General features: G+C 41.5%; 1 protein-coding gene across 3 annotated transcripts; it reads left to right on the top strand.

Annotated features, from left to right (window-relative positions):
- Positions 1-267: 267 nt before the first annotated feature.
- LOC143151853 (uncharacterized) lies at positions 268-21,703 on the top strand. Of its 3 annotated transcripts, none has more exons than XM_076321309.1 (2): positions 268-571; positions 20,806-21,703. In XM_076321309.1, the coding sequence occupies exon 2, from the start codon at positions 21,203-21,205 to the stop codon at positions 21,695-21,697; it is 495 nt and encodes a 164-aa protein (XP_076177424.1). In that variant the 5' UTR covers positions 268-571; positions 20,806-21,202; the 3' UTR covers positions 21,698-21,703. The 3 variants fall into 3 exon arrangements, with proteins under 3 accessions (XP_076177424.1, XP_076177425.1, XP_076177423.1); XM_076321310.1 differs by lacking the exon at positions 268-571 and adding an exon at positions 13,394-14,046 and having other exon boundaries at positions 20,811-21,703; XM_076321308.1 differs by lacking the exon at positions 268-571 and adding an exon at positions 13,394-14,046.
- The last annotated feature ends 405 nt before the right edge of the window (positions 21,704-22,108 follow it).

Here is a 22,108-nt window from a genome sequence, read left to right as displayed (position 1 = left end):
TATCTTATTTCGTAACGATCGTAGTACCTACTACATTAGATCGAGTAGAAATGTGACGACGCGCGCCGCCATCTTTCTTTGGCGCCAAATGCGCGCGCATCTTCGTCGCGTAGTTCCGAAAGTTTTTCCATAATGTAATCATAAGATAACGTTCAAGTAGAATTGTCAAAATGTTGACACTTGAAAGTTATACAGTTTCGAAGCTTATTTGTCCTTCTTAGCATTTACGTGCTCGATTTTGTACAAAATGTGTTCATTCTTGTTGCTACTTGTGCGTACAGATTGATGGAAGTTTCGCAACCCTCGAGACAGATCAGTCGTGTTTCGTTCGTTGTTTCGACGACATCGTCACGTGTTGGGTGTCACGTAAAAGTAAACCATTGAAAATCTATCCTTTTTCTATCGAATACCGTTGAAACCTTCGTGTGAGATTTATAATGGAGAATATCTTTTTTCTTACATTTTACTCGGCCGGTATTTTAAACGCAACTTTCCCATCTGTCAGGATATTTCACAGTTATTTTGAAGATTGAACCAATAGCAGTTACGAGTCTATACTATCTACTGAACGGTAAGTGATTCCTCATGATATCGATTAATTTATCGTGCACGATTTTTATTTTTTATTCGTCATTTTAACGACTAATTGTAATCGAAATTGATATGTATTATCTGTAGCATTGGATTCAATTAGGAGAGCTATGAAAAAAAACTGTGCAATAAATTAATGTCTGTTCATCGATCGTTCTAAAGCAGTGTCTTATAGGTTGTCCAGCTATGTAGTATGTCTTTATTCATTTACATATTTATTATTATTATTAGCGATGCGTGGATACTTTTTCGAACAAACGGAAAAATAATAATTATGCAAAAATGGGAAAGGAAAGTACAGTAAATTCCATTAATTCATAAATTCGAAGTATATACACTGTGAGAAACTACTGTATAAAGAATGCATTTGACAATGAGTGCTGTTAGCGAGAGAAATTAGTTTTTGCACACATCAATTGTGTTTTTCACGATAATAATACTACTACGCAGAACTGGCTATACTTGACAGTCGTCAATTTACACGATACGGAATACTGACTAGTAATGAAGTCGATTGTTCATCAATATTTTTATTCCGTTCAACGTACTTTCCTGTTTCCTCGAAGGAACAATGTTTTGGACAAATTTCGTGCGTTCGTTCGAAAAGAGACACACTCGAACGTGATTAGTGTTAAGCTAATGAAATGTAAATTAAACAGACTTGTTCTAGCGACTTATTCCTTCCCCTGAGTCTCTCTTGCGATATCTGGGTTCCGGAAACACATGCTTAATTAACGGGGCGCTTCCTTAGCGGGCAAACAAGGAACAACCAATTTCTCCTGTTCTTCTCTTTTTTTAACCCCGCTTAGTTGCTTCATAAGTTACGGTTGCCCCTGTGTCGGTTGGAAAATTCGATCTATTTGTCTGCGAGAGAAGGATCCGCATTCTCTTGGATTGGCCAGGATTGAGGGGATCTAATTAACTGCGACGGGAATCGATCGACCGACTTTAAAGCCGAGCTGTACGGCTTAAAGGCCAAGAGATTTTTAAAATTCTCCGCTCTATACCCCTCCGCCGAGTATTTGTTTGTTTGGCTCAATGGATACGAGTCGACGTTCAGAAGAAGAAGCTGTTTATATTTTTCTCTTCTTTCTTTTTCGATTGGCAGAATCCTTCTGTATTTACTTTCGAAAAACAAGATCGGTAGATAGACTCTTACTGAAAGTTCGATGCACGAAATTGAGCTTTATCGATTTGTGGCATTAGGTCACCGACGATGAACTTGTCAAGCAGGAATAGATACTGTTTGAGGAGTCGTCGGCTGACCAATTAAAAATTGTTGGTTAGCGATCGGTACTTCCAGGACACAAGTATCGTAGAGAGAAAGAAATATCAATCTTAGAAAGAATTCTGTGCCATGTTGGGTTTGATATTTCAGTCAGCTTTCGCGAGGCTTGTAACTAAGGAAAAATTACTCGACATTGTCCACATTTCTTTTTACGAATGGAATATTGTTCTGGAAGAAATAATTGTGTCCTGTTAAGTCAGAATGTATTACTGGATCGCAATTATATTGTGTATTATATGTGATATATGAATCTGTTCACGTTCCTCTTGCTAAGTGCTACCGTGTTCTCCTTAATCGGTTAAGGACGAAATTATTTTAATTTAAAATGTTACTGCGTATAAAAATAGTGTTTAAATCAATTTTGATATAAAAATTGTTCCGAATGTTGTATAAAACCAAATTCGAAATAAATTCGTATACTCGAAGAGGTGCGTATACTCAATTATCGTGAAGACCGAATTATGGTGTACACCCAATTAGCGTGTGGGAAAAACATCGAGATAAACTTCTTCTTGGAGAGTGTGCATAGTAGTAAGTAGTAGAGTAGTATAAAAACCTATAAACCATGGACAACCACCAACCACACCCACACACACACCACTTCTCGTGCGCTGTCAACTAACTCTGTCGCTCGTTGCTTTCGTGTGGTCGCTGGTGTCCCCACTTCTGACACCAAATGCAGGAATCGGGGAAAAAGAAGGGCAGACGGACTGTGGGTGGTTTTTTGTGTGTGTGTGTGTGGATGGGGATTCGAACTCGTGACCCCAGGATTGACGACCGGCCGCTTTTCCAATGAGCCACCGCCGAACTGCTTTTATCCTGATGCTGAAAGCTCCTTTTCTTTTTCGGTCGGGGGACGCAATCCTACATAAATTATTTTCAGACTTTCTTCAATTCACACGCGTTTCATACGTAGAGGGTGCTTCGAAAATAAGTGGCCAAACTTTCGTATCGTATTTCACTCTTCCCAAGGATAAAGAAAAAAAGATCGTGCAAACATAGGTTCGAGAACGTTTCCCTTTCAACGTACAAAGACACTTTGTTCGCCTGAAAATTTTACACGAACGACTGTCACGCGTATAATTACGAGCATTGTCAACATTTTTTGTATTAGGAGTAAATATTTTGGTCGAGTAAGTCGTCCTGACATTGAAGACGGTTTGTGTCGCAGTATATCAGTGTCTGTCTAAATGCTTCATAGTTGAGATGGCGTTGCGTGGGCTGGAATTATTGGAGACTTTTTTATTAGACCAATTTTTCTTCCGTCTACACTCAACGATAGAAATTACACATAATTTATTAAAGATGAACTTTTTACATTATTACGAGGTATATTACAAAAGTGTATTTTAGAAAATATATTACAGAACTGTATCGTTACAAATGTGTATTGAGTAGAAAATCTGGCAAAATCTACTCGAATGTGGTTCGTGCACGATGGAGCTTCAGTTCATATTAGTTGAATATTAGCAACAATTATACAAATCGATGGATCGATACAGAAGGACCAATTGCATAGGCTATACATATTCTTGCTATAACATTGTAGGATTTTTATTGGGGTAGTCGAAAAGTTTAATTTATAATAATACAAACGACAGTCTGATAATACTAGTAACTCGAATTATTATTATCTGTAACAAAATTGGGAGTTTGCTAGAAATTTTTTAATGTTTTCGAGGATCTTTGAAACGTTGATACGTAGCGTGTGTTGTTGCAGAAGGAAATTATTTTCAGCAATTTCTATAAGTTTTAAATATTTTTACAATTACTTCGATGCAAATAAGAAGTGTTCGTATTTTGAAAATAAAGAGTTCTTAGACTTACGTTTATACGATTCTCTTTCATTTTTCAGGGATAGTAGAATACGTTACCAAAGTTTGGCCACCTATGTACTTCTAAAGCACTTTGGGTATAAAGGATAAAAATCATTGAATTATGTATGTATACATATAGGGTGGTCCACATAAAGCGTTAATAGCTCTCTTTTCGAAAACTGTTAGGGACAGCGTCAACGTTCTTGTTTGGTTTTGTAGGGTTCCCAGGGGGCTTTTCACGCGATGTGCAAGGCATCGCAAGTGGACATCCCAGGGGGGTTAGGGAAAGCCACCCTTTGTTTCGTTTAAACGAAACAATGCGTAAATTTACACGTCCAGTTAGCTCGTTTCAAAACAAATATTTATTTCAAATGTCTATTCGTTGCACGTACGATTTTAGAGATACATCGATAAATAACTTTCACGGGTTACGTTGGAAGTTATCGATTAGAATACTTTCAGAGGTGAAATTTTAATTTATTAAACGTTGAAAGTCCATTTATGCCCGAACATTTGTGTAGTATCAGTGAGCCGAAATAATTCCACTTGTAACGTACTCGAATAAAGAAAAAAACTATTCAGAAACGAGATTCGAACACGTGACGCGTTCGGGGAATTCATTTTTCCCGCCCACGTGTAATACACATAGCAATTTAGGCCCATTTCGGTGGAATTCGGTGAGATGAGAAAGAGGTGTCCAATAAATGAAAAACTCGATGTATTCGTTCGCGAGAGAAAAACGGGAATAGAATAATCGGTGTAAAAACATTCGTTCATAGGGGAGAGAGAATTAGAGTCGTTGATCTAATTAGTGGAAAAAACGTGACGGGACAAGAATATCAATTAACGGTTCGACAATTAAGAGAACCGTGTAAATTATACTCGCGGAAAATGTCGATATTGAAAGCACGTGTGTGGGATTTCATTTGTGTCATATAGAAGTTAATTGGAAACTGAACGACGAGTCTAAAAAATGTCTGACACCACGATAGAGGAACGGCTGCAAATCGAAGTCGAATTTAATGGGAACGCTGGGAATCGAATGTAAGTAGGTAAATAGAAATGTAATTTAAAGGGGATGAGCGAAATCGGCTCCCGGATGCACATAAACGATAATAAATAAGTCAGAGGTATCGTGATCGTTCCGCGATATTGTGGAAAAATATCACTCCTTTACGAGTCGAGACGTGCAAATATAAATATAAAAAGTAGCATCATTCGTGGTTAAATGACATACGAGAGAAACGATACGAGAAACGAATATCGGTTAACTAACAATGGAGTGGAACGAAATCGATGTGGAGAAATTTTTTTATCGACGAGTCCACTGGCAAACTGAATTCGAAACGGATTGTGTTACCCAAATAGAGGAGGCAAACATTTTGTTTTTGAAAATAAATATAAGTTTCCAATTTGTACTCGTCGATCAATTGTAAAATAGAATCCGTTTGTAAAAATTCGTATTCGTACAAATGGTACAGGTAACTGCTTGAACAAAAATTGAGAAAATATAAGAAAACGTTGGATCAACAATGGAGTATTTTTAAATGAATATTGGATGTCAGTTTTGAGAGAAACGGTATCAGTGTTGGATGTAAAAAATCATAATATTAATAATAGTTTCGTAAATAGTAGAACCGTGTAGATTGGAGATCAAGTAATTTCGAGGAATGAATCAATTTGATTAATGTATAATAGTTCTCGTTTATAAACAATGAATAAAGAGGCTGGGTAATGGAGTTGAACAGTAATTGAGCATTTGGTCATTGTTTCTGTAATCGATTAACGAAGCAATCATGTTAAAAAATAATAATCGAACAATTTCCACCGAGATTGATCATTAATTGTAAAATGATATTTATAATTTGTAATCATTAATCGGTAACTTGTAATCACAGAGATATAATCGAAAATATAATAATTTCGCAATTAAAGATTAATAAGCCAATTGTACTCAATGATAATATTCGCTTTAATTATTTCGGTGATTCGTTAGTCATGATCATTGATTACGCAAAATTCAATCGTGCAGGTTTCGTTACATCATTAGCTTCGTTATGTGTTGCTCGGCTCTGATGTATAATGTTATTTAAAGCAGTAAATGAGATATTGGAGACAGGAATGGATAAGCGCTAAATGACTTGTGAAATTAAAGTGTTTAGTAGAAAGAATACAATTTCGTTGGTGATAAAATAAATTGAAGTAATCGAGAAAGGGACACGCGTAATATAGTTGTAGCAAGGAATTGCCGCAATAAGAAATAAAATAAATTGGAGGAGAGGGAACATCAATCGACGGTAACATGGGAAATTCGCGTGAGGTACGTTTCTAATGAAATATAAAAAAGTTGGAAGTGTATTAAGTGGAAAAAACTCGATTTATCGATGCGTGACAGAGGGAAATTTGCATACACCTTGATTCTGTCGAGTTAAATTCATTGCAAGTAGTTTTTATGCAACGAGAATCGAAATGACGAGATAAAAGAAATTGAGGATTAATACGATAATGTCGATGAAAGTGAGTTTTCAACTTTGCTCTCTATTAAGGAGGGATAATTACATTTCAAACTTTTTCAGTGTCGAAACTGATACACCTACGATATTATTAAAATATTTGCAGTAGTTTTATGTATGTTTCTTATAACATACATGCTTTCATGCGAATAGTAATAATTAATATCCAATTATTTACTCTGTGTCAAGTTTACACACGTTTCGAGCATCTTGATTAAAACAAATTTCACATATTTTTATTCTACAATATACGAACGTCACTTTGTAATAATTTTAAATAATAAATGTAGCTTTCAAGTTTTGGCGTATTCCAAATAATGCATCATATACTAACAGTTCCATAAGCCTAACGTATCACTTCAGGTCCGTAAAATGGGTTCCATTCTCTGTTGTAAAAAAATAATTCAAATAACAAGAAAAACGGTATTTTAATTGAAAATTTTACCAATATTATTATTGTTATCGTTATCATTATTATTATTTTTATCATGATTATTATTATCATGATAAAATGTCTTTATTGGGTATGTGTGGAAGTACGATGCATTTGAATATATAAAAATAAATAGAAATATATACAAAATATGTATATATACTGATGAAGCATAACTAAGGAATGTAAGTGCGTAAGGGGCGAGGTGCAGCAAAAACTGTAATTATAAAATTAAATCTCAAATATCTAAGTGCAAGACATTAAATTTCAAGAGAATGTATAAAAAAATAATTGATTTTTCAACTGCAATTTAGTGAACTTCTTTTCGACATTTCCGTATTATGCTTGAAAAGCTTGTTTAATAAACTTGCAGTATCTTTGTATGCCGAATAAATATAAAATTTAGTATTAATAAAGTCTTTATTACTTCTGTGGTATATTTTAAAACAATTTTTTAACGAATTTACTTCATCGTTCAAAGAGTAGCATATAAAGTACACGGTAAGAGCACTATATTAAATTTCGTATTTATTTTCATTTCAATGTCTAAACGTTTCAATTTATTACTCTCGTGCGAGAGCAAAAGTATATATTAATAGCTACATTTTCTCGATTTTATTACTTTTTCTCGAATTTATTCTTTGATTTAGGTTGGCAATGCACTCGTTTCATCTCCTTAAAGACAAATATCAATGTTTGTAATCGCGAAATTGTCAATTTTCCGTATAAAATTGTGCGTGTCATATGTCCGTAAATTATTCGATTCCTTTAGTTTTAAATCGCCCTGTACAACGTGAAAATCAATTCCAATATTCGGAATATTATATTAGCAATGCAACACGATAATCATTACATTTTGATCAAAATACGCGAACGATCACTCCACGAAGGTCATTTATCCGAGGTCATTATCTCGTTATTTATCCGAGTACCGAAATTATTCGACGCTTTGCAGAACAGAATATCTTCATTCACGCTCGCGTTCGTTCGTACTCCATTTCCTCGTTTATCGATTCAGAATGGAGTGTATATCGCGTAACCAAAAAAGGTTTATACGGCTTTATGTACCGAAAATAAAATACTCGAGGAACTATACACATGTTTTATTCATTAAAATAAGCACCTTCGCAATCTACAACCTTTTCCAAACGAGAATACAAGTTTGTTAATACCGTTTTTATTTAAATTCCGTGTCTTTAAAAGCAAAAAATATCTAGCCACCCTCGCTTCAATCACTGTTTTATTCATTTTATTTTGCATACGATAGCTCAGCCCCAAAAATAGGTGAAATAGAATACATTTTTAAAATCATTTCTGTGCACTATACGTTCACTTAGGGCAACTTCTCCAACGTACGCATACTTCGCTGTACGCTTCCGCAGCTTTCGAACCGAGCTTAAATGCATCGAACGAGCAACCTTGAATTACACAAGATTGAACGTTCGTTTTAAAAATGCTCCGATACACGGACAAAGGGTACTTATCCAGTCAACGTACACCCATTGATCGAAACTAGTATACGCGTCACGATGCCAAGTATGTAGTACAATATTTAATTTTTTTATTCCATACACGCGGAGATACAAATAGAGTAAACGTTCATTTACTACCAGAGACGAGATAGATGCAAGAAGAAGAAATGTGTAAAGAGGTCCATTCGAGTTCCTCGAGTGGAATATTTGGTAAATGGTATTCTTGTTCGCCGGCACGATGACAATGAACCGAATGTTTGTAAAAAAAAGAGAATAATCATCCAAAGTTCTATATTTAATAATATATCCACGGTGTTCTTACAGTACTGAGAGTGCAAAGTTCGTAGAGTTTGAAAATTTAGCGTCGTAGTTCTGTATTCATAATTCACACTTTGTACACAATTTGTCTGAAAATAACTGAACTTGTTAAAAGTATCACAACATGTACGATTTTTGAGAAAGAGTCTCAGTTTTATTCAAATTGTTTATTTTATTCGAAATACATTCCTTCTGCAGTGATACAACGATTTACACGGTTAAATAATGTATTAAATGATTGTTCTATACCTTTTTATGGAATGTCTTTGGGAATACTCGTCACGGTGCTACGAATGCCTGGAATGTCAACGTCCTTTCATGGTCACTTTCAAGTCGTGAAAATAAAAAATAATCACACGGTGCTAAATCCGACGAACATGGCGAACAGTGCGACACAGTAATTTGTTTTTGTGCTAAAAAAGCAGTTACAGACACCGTACAGTGAACTGGTGCATTATCGCGCAACAGAGCCCAACTGCCAGGTTCACAATATTGAGGACGAATATGGCGAATTTGTTTCAATAAACGCTTCCGATAAGCCCACCTCGTTTTCCAATAATCGTACCGAAGATTTTGGCCGATTGCTTATTTTCTTTTTGGAATATTTGTCGTTATAATGTCCTTAATATTTCTTCGACCCGCCTCAAATCGTTTATACCACTGATAAATTTGAGCACGCGATAAAAAGTTATCACCGTATACTTTCCGTAACAATAGATGAGTTTTGGTGAAGCTTTTATCAAGTTTGAAACAAAATTTGGTATCGGTCGTTTGCTCGAAGCTCAATTTTCGATCGATATACGAAAACGATTCTCACTCTGCGTTCTACAACGTGGCTTCTAATGATTCAACTGTCACGAAACTTTAACCGAACAGCAGAAAAGGATGCATTTCTCGATGACAGAAGTTTCGTATAGATATCACCGACAGTTTCTTTTTATTCCTACACAGTTCGATGATATTTTGGCGACAAACCGTGTACGTTCTCTATATATTCGGTGTTGTGTGTATATTAAAGAAGTTCTGTCCAGAGGAATCGATATTTACGATCTTTCGACAGTTTTCAACTCCCCGCCAAGTTGTCTCTGTGTATCGAAGTGGTCGGTACGTGGCGGGGCGCAGGAAGTTGGGCCCAGGTTTACACATTCGACGAGGCCTTAACCTACGATCCTGGATTTACGATACGTCGATTGCTATTGCGGACGAGGTAAAGTCGCGGTCGTGTGGATTGTCCGGTCAAGGACACATCCCCGCCAACAAAGACCGTTCACTTTTACCCCCTCTCTTTTGGTGTCAGACGGTCTTGGAGTATCTTCCGTGGGACGGGTGGGGGCGTTTGGGCTCGCGACAATGGGCCGCCGAACCTTCGACCAGGAGCGAACGCGGGACGAGTAGCTTTACCCCTTAAAGTCCTTGACCGGACGATCTACTCGACCGTGACTTTCCAAGTGCACGTGGTAACCGGAAGCGCAGAAATTTTACGACGACGCAGCAACTTTTAGGACTTTAATCCTTCGCAGGATTAACGTCGATAGTTTCCGTCCTTGAAAAATAATGCGTAGCCGAGTAATGGTGTGCGAGAATGTTCTGGAAAGAGAATGTCTCGAAAATTTCGCGTCGAGGCAAGATGAGAATTTCTTTCAAAATCGAGACGACTCCTCGAAAATCTATACACGTGTTCCCGCCACACGAGAGTCTCGCGAATCGGAAAAATTGTCGGGTTCTCGGAAATATTCGAGAATCTCGAGTATATTGGTATTCTTGAAAATTTCGGGAACTTAAATAAGCGATAGACGTATAGATGTACATGTAGCATGTATCTATCGTTTATTTAGATTCCCGAAATTTTCGAGAATCTCTACAATATATTCGAGGAACCGATATTTTCGACATTTTGCTCATCTCCGGTATCGAGTGACCGCATTCTAAATCCACTGGTTCGAGTTTAACCAAAATCAAAACAATATTATAAAAATGTGGTTTGCAAATCGACGTACGCTCTCTAACCTAGCGTGTCGATGAACGATGGCGATGAACAGCTGTTGCGAACTTGCTCCAAAGAGATACGACGATTCGTTTCTCGCGTATAATTTCGTATACAATTTTAGCGCTGTTTTAAAACCAAACCCCGAACGTGAAACAATTCTGCGGTATCGCAGAACAATTACATCCTAACGCGTAACAATTGTGGGTGTGTCCTCTGTCGAAACTGTTTCGATTACCCGGTAGTTTCCCTCGGATGAAAAGTTGCTCGGTTCGAAAAGAACGTAGAGAAGAAGCGCGCGACGAGAGCGTAGAAGGGTTGCTTGTACCCGACTCCCTGGCCCGACAAGAGGAGAAAGCGTAAGCTTTCGCTCGTTAAGACCCGTAAATAACGGCGACGTCGGGGACAACGAGGCAATTTCCGGGCACGCTCGCGCGGCCACGTTCGTGTTTCGGGTGGCGTGGTCGGTGACGCCGATTTGAATATTCCATAGATTTTTACCGCCCTCCCTGGCCAGGAATCGAGTACGAGCCGGGGTGTGAGTTTCGAATTATCGATGTTGTCATTTCTTCCAAATTTTCGCGTTTCAGCCTTGATCGGGAATCGAGAAGATACGGCTGGATTTGGTCCAGTATGCGTCTCCGTGCGACTCAGCGATATAATTATTTAACCTCTCGAGAATTCTCGTTAGAATTTCAGCTCACTCGTGGGAAAGGTTTGCAAACGCTGGAGACATTCCAGTCTTCGGTATATTAATAATTTATCCGACGCTATCGAGTAGCTCGTGGTTCACAGTTAACGGATTTGCGGCCGGTACTGCGCAATCGTTGGTTTCGTTTCACCAAGGGGAGGAAGCGATGTTGTAAATCGACCGGGCGTGTGTTTCGTAACTTTTTCCATAAACGAAACGCGGGAATTGGTAGTTCTTCGCGGAACGATTTATCCGGCTCGACAGGAGTGCTTTCTCCTCGTCCAATCTTTTCTTCTTTAATAAACGCAATAATTCTTTAACAAACACCGCTACAACCGCGGCTGCCCATCTCGGACCGAGATACCGCGAGCGAGGCTAACTCAATTTCCGTTAAGGGGTTGGCTTCGTGACTCGGGTGAAAAAATAGATTCATCTTCTTCGCGTTTTTTCTTTTTTTTCTTCAATGTTTATAGTTCGAAAGTACGGATGAAAAATAACGAGTTGAAATACAAAGGATCGACGGAGGTGAGAAACTTTGAACAGAACCGTCAGCGGGCGTAAAGTTGCGGCGCTGGGTTCATCCTTACGACTCTTGTCACATCCTTTTCTCGTAAACAAACGGATACCTCTGCTTCGTTCCTTGAATTTCTATTATTTTTGAGGGGATTGAACGAAAATGCATACACACGCCGATGTATGTGTTATTACGTTCAACGTACGATACATTTTTGAATTCCGCGAAAGGAATACCGTAACCACCGTCTGCCCCGCGTTACTTCAACCACAGTGTAACGTTATTCGATATAATTGGTTGTTCAATGTAACACTGTTCGATAAGTTTTACCGATCGATGACACTTATCGAGCAACGTAATACTATACCGTTTAATAAATTTTATCGAACGACGAAACTTATCGAACAATTTTATCGCTCGAGAAAACTTATCGAACAAGCCAGTATAAATTAACCAAGAAGAAACGAAACGTTGTACTTTTCGTTACCGTTTTCGGCGTACGCCGATTTATAAGTCACGTTCTTGCACGGTGTTACCAACTCCTCCTTTATCGTTACAAAAACTAATCGTCTTCGTTGTTATTCGGTCGCTCGCGTAAGTCGTAAACGCGTTCAACAATACGTTCATTAAGGGATGAAAATAAATCGAAGAACGCGCACACAGCCACGAAGGCGGAGGAAATGTCTTTTTGCGCGAAGCCGAAGCGGAAGCGTGCGTTGGCGGTGGCTGTCTTCGATTTCCACGTTTACCTTCCCCTGTCTCTTTCCTTTTTATTACCATTCCCGCGAAACGAAAGCCGCTTCTCGAAAATCATCCTCGAAGATTCGAGTACACGACGAACGATACTTGGAAAATATTTCCCGCGAGAAGAAACGGTATATTTGTAAGATTTTCCAATCAGTGGATTCGACGAGTCCTCCTGGCCGGTGTTCCCCGCAGTTAATTTCTCTCGAACGGTTTCTCCGATGTTTACTAATCCCCGAGCTCTATTTATCCGTGCGACGCGGTCGAAAACAATCGCGCACGGCACACAGACTTTACGGTGGTCGGCTTTGAAAGTGCAATTGATCGCGAGGCAGCCTCAGACGTTGCGGCCGTACGGAGCTAAGGCGTGCGTCGCGGACCGTCCCTCCCTTTCCAGCCAGAGGGTTGTCTGTTGCTGCCAACTTCGACAAAGAGAACGTCTCCCGTCTCTGTTTCCATCCTCGTTGGTCGTGTTCGCCGATCTCCCTCGGTCCCGTTCGTGCGGCGGTCGTCGCGAAAGAGGCGAAGGCGTAGCGGCAACGCCGGCATCGGGGAGGATGAGGTTGCGCGAGCTGGAAGAGATGCCGTAGGTGGAGACGGTGAAACGAGGAGGAACGACGAGGGAAACGGTACCGCGAGGAAACCGTAGGGAACGCCGGTGAGATCGACGAGGAAAGACGAGGGACGTATGGACGAGTTTCGGGCGAAGAAGCACGCGGAAGAGAAACCGGGGACGAAGAGAGGGAGAAAGTCTAGCGGAAGAGCGATGGAAAGGTGAAAGAGGGAGAAAAGCGTGGAGAGACAGGCGGAGGAGAGCCGGAACGACCCGGGGGTTGCTGTGGCGTTATCGACCGGACTGGTGGTCGGTACGAAACCAGGCGTCGGCGCCGTGGATGCCCCGGCTTCCTCGAGTGCCGGACCATCCTCCACCTCCACTGGTGCCACCACCACCACCGGCTCCACCACCACCGACGGTAGCAGCACCAGCAGCACCAGCACCAGCACCAGCACCGCCACCTCCACGGAGGTCGCGCGGCTGGCCGTCAGTGGAGCCCGGGACAGACAGCCGATCGCGCGCTCGGAGGGTGCGAGTCGTCCCTGGGATTGCTCGTCGGATCGGGTTCGGTCGGCTCGGGCGGTCAGTTGCGCGGTTCACGTCGGCGGGCGTACGGTTCGGTCGAGACGCGGACCGAGTCTCGCTTCTCCTATTGCGGGACGATCGTATATCTCGTTGTCATCGATGTTCCCGTCGATTCCACGAACGTTTGGAATTGTTGCGGCCGCGAGTCGGGAACCGTCGCGAGAAAAGTAATAATCAACGAGACCGACAACGAGCGCGAACGAGAGAGGAAACCGAGACCGCGAGATGAAGACACCTCGTGGGTAGTGGTGGGTGAGGGTGCAGGTGGTGGAGTGGTGGACGAGTTACATCGCGAGCCGAGCTGCACGAGTGCCGTGTGAACTAGACCGGACGTGGATTTGACAGCGGTCTGTCGGTTCATTGGATCTCGTTGCCGCGATGTGCCGTGGTCTATAACGGACACCTCCGACCGGACCGGTCGTTCGAACGACCGACGTGTTCACGGATGTGCGTGCGGGCACGGCGGGACTCTACGAAGCCGGCCTTGCGTCCTATCCGAACGAGAGGACCTCGTGGACCTTGACGAAATATTCGCAAACGGTACATCGTGAATGCCTGAACGTGTATGGATGATGATGATCGCGTGACCGTTTGTTTTCGTCCCGCGGTACGATTCACGACGAAATTTCTGCCGCGGCGTATTATCGTCGCCTAATCGCGTAAATTGCTAACAACTTGCTCCTCCCCGAGCTTATGGTTTAATAGTAAACTACTTAACGAAGTGTTAACTTTGTTCCCCTTCTTGAAGCCGTTTAAGTTCCCGGGTATGCAAATACGTGGCTGGATGGAGAACTTTCGGTTAGCTTACGGTTTAATCACGGTTGAAAAGGTTCCTGTAACTTTACCGGCTTTTCCCTCGTTCCGTTTCGCGATGGGGAACCAACATCCCGTGGAACGCTATTGTTTCGCCGAATTGCTTTCCCCTCGTTGTATTTCGTAGGCATTTCAACGGACGAGTGGTCCTAACTCGTTCTATTTTCGCGTTCGTTCAACGATCGGAAACTCGTTACGAGAGTTATCGTTACGATTACGCGGTACTCGACGTACCGTGGTCTCGCAACGTGTAACACCGATACACAACCCGGGAAGATTTTCCAACTTTCGCGACTCGATCTCTGGATCGCTTTAACCCCGATCGTTGGTTCGACGCGATCGATCTTTCTCGCGGTATTACTCGTTCGTACCCTCGTGATACGCGATACGAAACGTAGATCGAGGAATACGTCGAAGTCTTTTGCGGGTTCGCTCGCGAGTCGATCGTCGTATCCGTATCTCGATAATTCCTCGGAGGATCGATCGCGGTGTGGAAGTTCGAGCTTGACGGCTCGGCTCGGCGAATTATTAATCGTTCTGTTCGTCCCCTGCAATTAGCGCGAGCTAGGAATTTAATTTCGCCGCGAGCGACTCTTCTTCTCCGTTTCGCTCGTTCTACCCGTTACCGTCTGTCTCGACGATGGCCTAGTTATCGATATCCGAATTGTCGGCCGACCGGGTAGGCGGGGGACGACGAACTGGATGTTCATCGTCACGAATCTAACACGTAATCCGGCGACACTTTGATCCTCTTTTGAAGTTGCAAAGCCTCACCGACACCGGCCAACTTTCGCGATCCGAGCCTCCCGATGGGCGACGAATCGGCAAGTAGTTAGCCACTCGTTCCTTTTACGTTCCCAGCTCGATCCAACTTGGGAATTGGGATCTTTCGATGAAAAGTTCCGCACTTACCACCCGTACGCGGACGCAACACGCACGGAATGTAAAACGTCGCTGGACCGAGTCGTCGTTCAACGCTGTTCGACGCAACCCGCGTAAATTCTCGTTCGCGGTCCGTAATTTAAACGGCCCTTTTAAATTTTTCTCGCCCCGGAGAGATCGTGTATCAACTGTATAAATTTTTATCGGCGAACCCGGTCGTTCGCGAGCTTTATCGGGCGACCAGTTGTTCGTTGGCGACAATCGTTCGTTTTCTAATGGGCGTTGTTTATTATCCACTTGCTCTCGATCGACGTCGCGCGGAGTACTCGTCGTTGTACGAGCCACGCAACCCGCAAACGCGAAAAAAGACCGCTAAGGCAAATATTGCATCTGACGCGTCGGTATCGCCCAGGTTCGGTCATCTGTGTTTATCGCGCGGTCCGCTTAGGCGAAAGGGATTTAACTCGAGCGGTTTAACACCGAAACTACCGGCAGTGAACGTGTCATTATTTCTATAAAATGTATCTTCGAAAGTGGAAGACGAATTCATTTACGAATACAATTCATTTCCTATTTCGAGCATACTTACCGAATATTGCAGGCAGAAGCGCCGTTGATAACCGTATAACTTTAAGAAGAGATTCGAAACGAGTCGAACGATTCCTTTGGTAGTTTCAGTCTTAAATACGACGGAGAGGAACGTTTGCACGGAAGATTTCGCGGAAATAGTTCAACGTCAGTGGATCGAAACGATCGGTGCAAGTTTACCAACTCGTTCGAACGAGCTTTCGTCTTCGCGAATAAGCCGATCGAGCGACGATAGATCGTCTCACCCTCTGGAAAGATCGTATCGAGTAAACGGTCGAAAGTCGTGGCTCACCGATGGAAATGTTCCCCGAATTAATGGTTGTTGTACCTTGGCTAACCTCGTTCGTCGAACGACGGTCGCGCGTTGTTTCAACGATATATTAGATTTTGCGAATCAAACGGCATCAAACATTCATTACGCTCCGATCTCGCACTATTTATACTTAATTACTCATTCGTGTAACTTCGGACGTTTACAAAGCACCGACCAGTGCATTCGTACGCAACGTGCTGTTTAACGAATTGGCAATATTAATTGTTTTCGTATTGGAGCGAGACAAACGTACATAGCGTAATTGCCTTCGACGAAGCTGGTGTTTGGTAATTTGCGCTCGCTTCGATTCCCTTTGGAGAAGAGAGTTGTCGAACCGAGCTCGGGTTACAGGACGAACTAAAGGATTGCGTTTAAAGCGGACCCGAGAACTTGGAAATTGGAAATTCTCACATTGCCACAGACCGGTATTATTGGGTTTCGTGTCATTTGTGGACTCCAAACGGAGCGTGTTACAAATTGAGTTGTCCGACGTAATTCCCGCCGAACTGAAAAAGCTGCCTGAACGTCTGCGGAAACAAAAGCAAACCGTTGACTTTTCGGGGACGGATTAACGTTATTATTTTATCACGCGGTCGAGTTTCGTATTTGCGAGACGTAACCCGAAACTCGAAATTATTTCGATGTCGTTCATTTTTCGTTGACAGGAGCTTCGTCTAGAACTGGAAAGAAAAATTTTTATCGTTTCGCGTGAGAGAGTATCTTTCTACATAGATTCGCTGATGACAATCTTAGACTTTCGTGTTTACTCGAATCTCTTCCTTGTCTTTTTCTTATCGGTACACTCGCGCGATCGAAACCGATTCTTAAATATTCTATCTCGACTTCCTTGTTTACTCGAACCTCTTCTTTGTTCCTTTTATCTCGCAGAATCGAAACCGATTCTTAAATATCTCCAAGTTATGTTTGTAGTAGTATTGTAACGTTTGAGAAATATCGCAAATGCGAGACACGTATTTAACATCGTAACGTTTGCGTAGTGGGACCCTCGTATCTTGGCGGATATTCGACAATAGAGATCGCCATACGTTGTACGCACTTTACACAGCTGTGACAAAGTTTCATTTATAAACTGAACGCGATAAAACGTTAACCGGTGCAACCAGTTTCCCTAATAAAATCATCTTCGGGCGATCGTGGTTCATCGAGCAACGACTACGTCGACGATCCTTTGGTTCTCGGTGGTTGAGGATTGTTTTGTTGTAATCCTCTCGAAGGAATATTGCGATTGGAAACGGTTGTTTTGTTTTTTAACAGAATTTTGAAAAGTTCTACTTAGATTTTGCAAACATACCATTTATTGCAATATCGACATTTGTGGAACCGAAAAATACCGAAGACGAAATTGTAGCGAAACCGCTATTACTTAGGTTGTTCAATAAATTTCGTCGTTTTTTACATTGCAAAGAAATACTATGACACTTCAACTTTGAACAACTGTAAATATACGAATGAATCGACGAATCTTCGTGAAACTTCACACACGTTCGTCAAATAGTAGCACTATCTTTAGAAAAATAAAACGACGAACCTAATGGCTCCATTTCTTGTCAAACGACAAAACTTATCGAGCAACTTATTCATATCGGTATTTTTCTCACTTTTGTCGACTCGATACGATCTTTGTGCAACTTTTTAAAAACGCATACTGTATCTACTACATATTTCGCGTTATCGATACGTCTACGAATTCAGTGTATACAAACACTTCATACAGGCTGTGGATTTTATGCATTTATGGTGTACGCGAATATGAAAAACACATGCTAAACGCACCTGAAAGAAATGCACTCGTACGAAATGAAATATTTATATTGTTACGTGAATTCGTGAAATATATTCTGCAGTCGTTTTGTATGTTTTCGAGATAACCATACGTTATAAATGCATATAATTTTCAGTTTAACGACGGTATTGGTCACGAGTCTCGTAAACCTTGGGCATGGAAAACAGGAACCATTGTAAATACCTTTTATGGTTGGTTTTAGAAAAATATTCGGATTCGAGTTGTAATAAATTTATTCGACAAGAATTATGCGGAAGAAGCGAGTCGTAAAATATTTAATACCGCGTACGAGTATATTCATCGGTAATAATAAATTGTATTAACAACAATATATCGGTATTTTGTATTTCGTCCGCAAAAATTTCATTTTTTCTCTTCAATATATTTCTTCGTAGGATGAAATAGGATTGCGTTGCTTTTGAATCGCGATTTAACTCTTCAACCGATATATTAACAGCAATATACCGGTATTTTGTATTTCGTCCGTAAAAATTTTATTTTTCCTCATAAATATATTTCTTCGTAGGATTAAATAGGATTGCGTTGCTTTTGAGTCGCGATTTAACTCTTCTCAATCTTCGTGTTATCCTTTCGTATTAATCTAGGTATTTCTTGAACGTAATTCGAGACCATAATTGCATTTGAATTTATATATTTTATCACTGTAAAATTGTGTACTCTTCGTAAACTTTTTCGATGAGAATTTGTCGATATTAACTGTCGCTTAATAACGAAGGGCTGCTGTCATTTGTTCACAAGGCGGTATTGAACTCGAAACAACTGGATGGATAATTAATCACCAAAAGAAATATATTCGATAAAATAATTAATATTTCATTAATATATTTTGTGTTTCCCCGAGAAAGAGGATTTTATAAATTGGTTGTTTCTCCGAAGAATATTTACGTTGTATAGCTTGTATCTTATGTGGTATCTAAGTAATGTCTTTTTAATACGAAAGTGTACAATTTTTAACGTAATAAGTATACGCGTATAAGAAAGTTGTCTTTCTAGAAAGATCAAAGAGTGCTCCGAATGTTTGAGTGACAGTGTAATTAGACTAGGAGCGGTTACTATATTACTCGAGTTTACAGATCAGGTGATATGTAATATCACTCTTTGTACTCGCAAAGATAGACAAGCGTTCGTCCAACATTTAACTACAAAACGAATCTGAACGAATAGACGGATAATTTAATCGAGATTCGTTGTTCAACACGTTCAATTTATCGGACGATTTCGTACCAATGTTTGAAATGCCAATGTGTATCGTAATTAAAAAAGAAAGAATTCCGGAAAAGTTATAAACGATTGACGAATCTTGTAGCGAGAATTTATTAAAAATTTCCAAATAAACGCTTTTGGAACATTAAAATTTTCAAAAAAAGACGTAAAAATTATTGCAAAGAAATAGGTTTACTCGAACGATTCGAATTTGCAACAAAGATTGAAACATATCCCGAAATTTCAAAAATTACGCGTAGATATTTGTTTAATCTTAGAATTTATTGCAACAAAAGTAACCAATTTTAATATACATTCGATTTTTTCTAATTGCTTTATAATCTGCTTAAGAATAAGTTGTGCTTATTTTATTCAGACTTTCCATAACTTTCGATTTTGTTACTCGAGCGATCGTCGAGAAGTTGTGTTGAACTAATACTTTTTGTTTGAAAATTCTTAAACTTGAAAATCTTGTACTCGCGTTCTAAGAACGATTTTACGTTCGATAGATGTACTTAAACTGCAAAATATTTTCAAGCGTAATATCTCCACAATGCTGAGAATTACACAAAAATAAAGTCACGTCGATACTCGAACATTTGTAACGTTATTCGAATTCTATTCGAATCCAGAAATCGGTGTATAGATTCATAAATCTTTCGTACGATCGTCGTCATGGTTTATGAGTTGTCCATCGGTAACAGTCCGACCATCAGAAACGTGCGAATACTTAACAAGTTACAGTCTGAGTCACAGGTGGCTCATGCCAGTGCAAACGTGTTAAGAGATTTATAGCTGTAAATACGAAATGTTCGTGGTGAAATATTTTCTTTTCACATACGCGATCGCTACATAGCCTTGAATTCTACGACTCCCGTTTAGATCACCCGATACCGTTAAAACCTAGTGTTACGCGTAAAAAAAAATCCTCGATATTTTTCAAAACCATTTTTCACTTCGTTGAACCTTTTGGACCAAAATTATAGGCGCGTTCCTCAAGATAGATCAAACTAACGCGATTGTTGCCTTTCAATCACTTTTGAATTCAGAAATACATATCTACGTTTCAGATAGCAAATATACTGAAACGAATAAAAAATGTCCTATGAACTATATGTTCTACGTACCTTAGTTTTCGAGTTACGGACGATCGTAGAAAATCTTCACAACGTCGAAGAAAAAGAAATTGATCTTTCGAAGCCCGATTACCAGAATTTTCTCTTCAGGGGAATATAGAGTCACCGTGTTACAGACAAACGTGAACAATGTCGAGCAATTTTTATTTATTGTTAAAGCTACGGGGCTTCGATCGAAACATTTGACTAGGTTCGATTCTCAGTTTCTTTCAGAGGTCAACTTCTCAGCTCCGTACAGTGGATCGTTGAATACAGGATAGATTTGAAACCGTTCCGAAATAAAGATTTCGAAAGAGGAAAGGAAAGCGGAACATTTTCTTCGATCGACCGTAATTCGAAAACTGCGATACATAGGGCATACGATCATAGAACATCGTTTACTCGTCCTGTATCGAATCTCTGGCAATTATCGGCTTCAGAGTACCATTTCCATCTACGATACTACCAGGTCCGGAAGGTTCGATATTTTCCGCCGCTATCCAACATTTCACCAAAACGCAAGACGAACCCCCTAACGGCGTCGTTTACCTTTGTTCCAGAGAAGTGCGAGCAAGGGAAGCGCGGAAAGAAGACCGGTTAGCGAAGAGATTCGGAAGGTGGAGGCAACATCGAGGAATTGATCGGTAGCTATCTCGTTACTCTTCGATCCGCAAGAATCATCGTTTCTTCCGGTCAGTGTGGTCGCGAGGGAACTGTATCACGTCGAGCTGGTAGAACGGTCACCGAGATCCGTTGACGCGTTAGGGCGGAGGTGGTGGTGGAAGCTGCGTATCGTCGTACTCTGGTGTCGCCGATGCTTCCCTCGGAATCAATCGTTTGTGCCGAGCCGAGCTCGTCGTTCATCGGGGGCGCAACGAAGACGACGAGTGGTAGAGCATCAGGGAAGGACGACTACCGGGCAACGTGGGAGCTCGTTGGCACCGCACGTCCTCGAGGATGGAACTGAGAGCCTTGCAGCCAATTAGCGCGCCGGCAGCGAGTTTTTGCAAGTTCACGGTGAATCGTTCGACGATCGCGGAGAGAGAAACGCAACGACGCAGGCAGAGAAACGACGGGTTGTACGCGCATCGGGAGCCGAACGCGGAGGACAGGCAGCTATTCAGAGGGACGGAGGAGTATCGGGGAACGAACCAGAGAGTGGGTAGGTTCGACGTGGTGGAAGCGAGGGAAACGGGTGGTTTCGCGGAGCTGGAAACCCCGGTGGAAAGTTTCCAGAAAGAGGGAACGGTGATCGAGAAGTGCTCGGAGAGGGAGCCAAGTTCCGCGGAGGCGGAGGCGGAAGAGGAAGAGGAAGAGATCACGAACGAAGCGTACGTCGTTGCGGGAAAGTACACAGAGACCGAGGGTAGAGAAGGGAAGGAAGAGGGTCGTCCCTTAACAGGAGGGCCCCACAGATGCGGGGCCCGGAGGGGTCAGTCCGCGGCGGCGTGACGCGATGCGGACGTCCTCCTCCTCGTCCCCGAGGAAGAGGAAGAGGAAAGACCTCTCGCCTCTCGACCCTATCGGAAGTCTGTCTTCGTTGGACAATAGTTTCGGTCGATCGTCTATCATCCGCGATGCTCGTCGGTGTGACGAGGCTGTGCGAGGCGCTACGGTGGACACCGGGGCCGGGGGGCCTCGTCGTCGCGCCTCGAACGAGTTCGAAGTTCGCGTATCGGGGTACCGTGACTCGGAGAACGAAGGGAGGTTGTGCAACGTCCGTGACGCGAGAAAAAGGCGCGATTGTCGGTTGGGAACGAGCGAAGGGGGTTGCTCGGAAGAAGAAGGAGGAGGAGGATGGGGAGGAGGAGGAAGGAGGCGAAGAACCGAGTGGACGGAAGGGGTTGCACGGCGACGTTGCGA

Source organism: Ptiloglossa arizonensis, chromosome 10 (assembly GCF_051014685.1).
Source record: "Ptiloglossa arizonensis isolate GNS036 chromosome 10, iyPtiAriz1_principal, whole genome shotgun sequence".
NCBI classification, from domain to species: Eukaryota; Metazoa; Arthropoda; class Insecta; order Hymenoptera; family Colletidae; genus Ptiloglossa; species Ptiloglossa arizonensis.
Note: the sequence above shows the minus strand (reverse complement) of the source record. Positions and strands in the feature narration are given on the sequence as shown.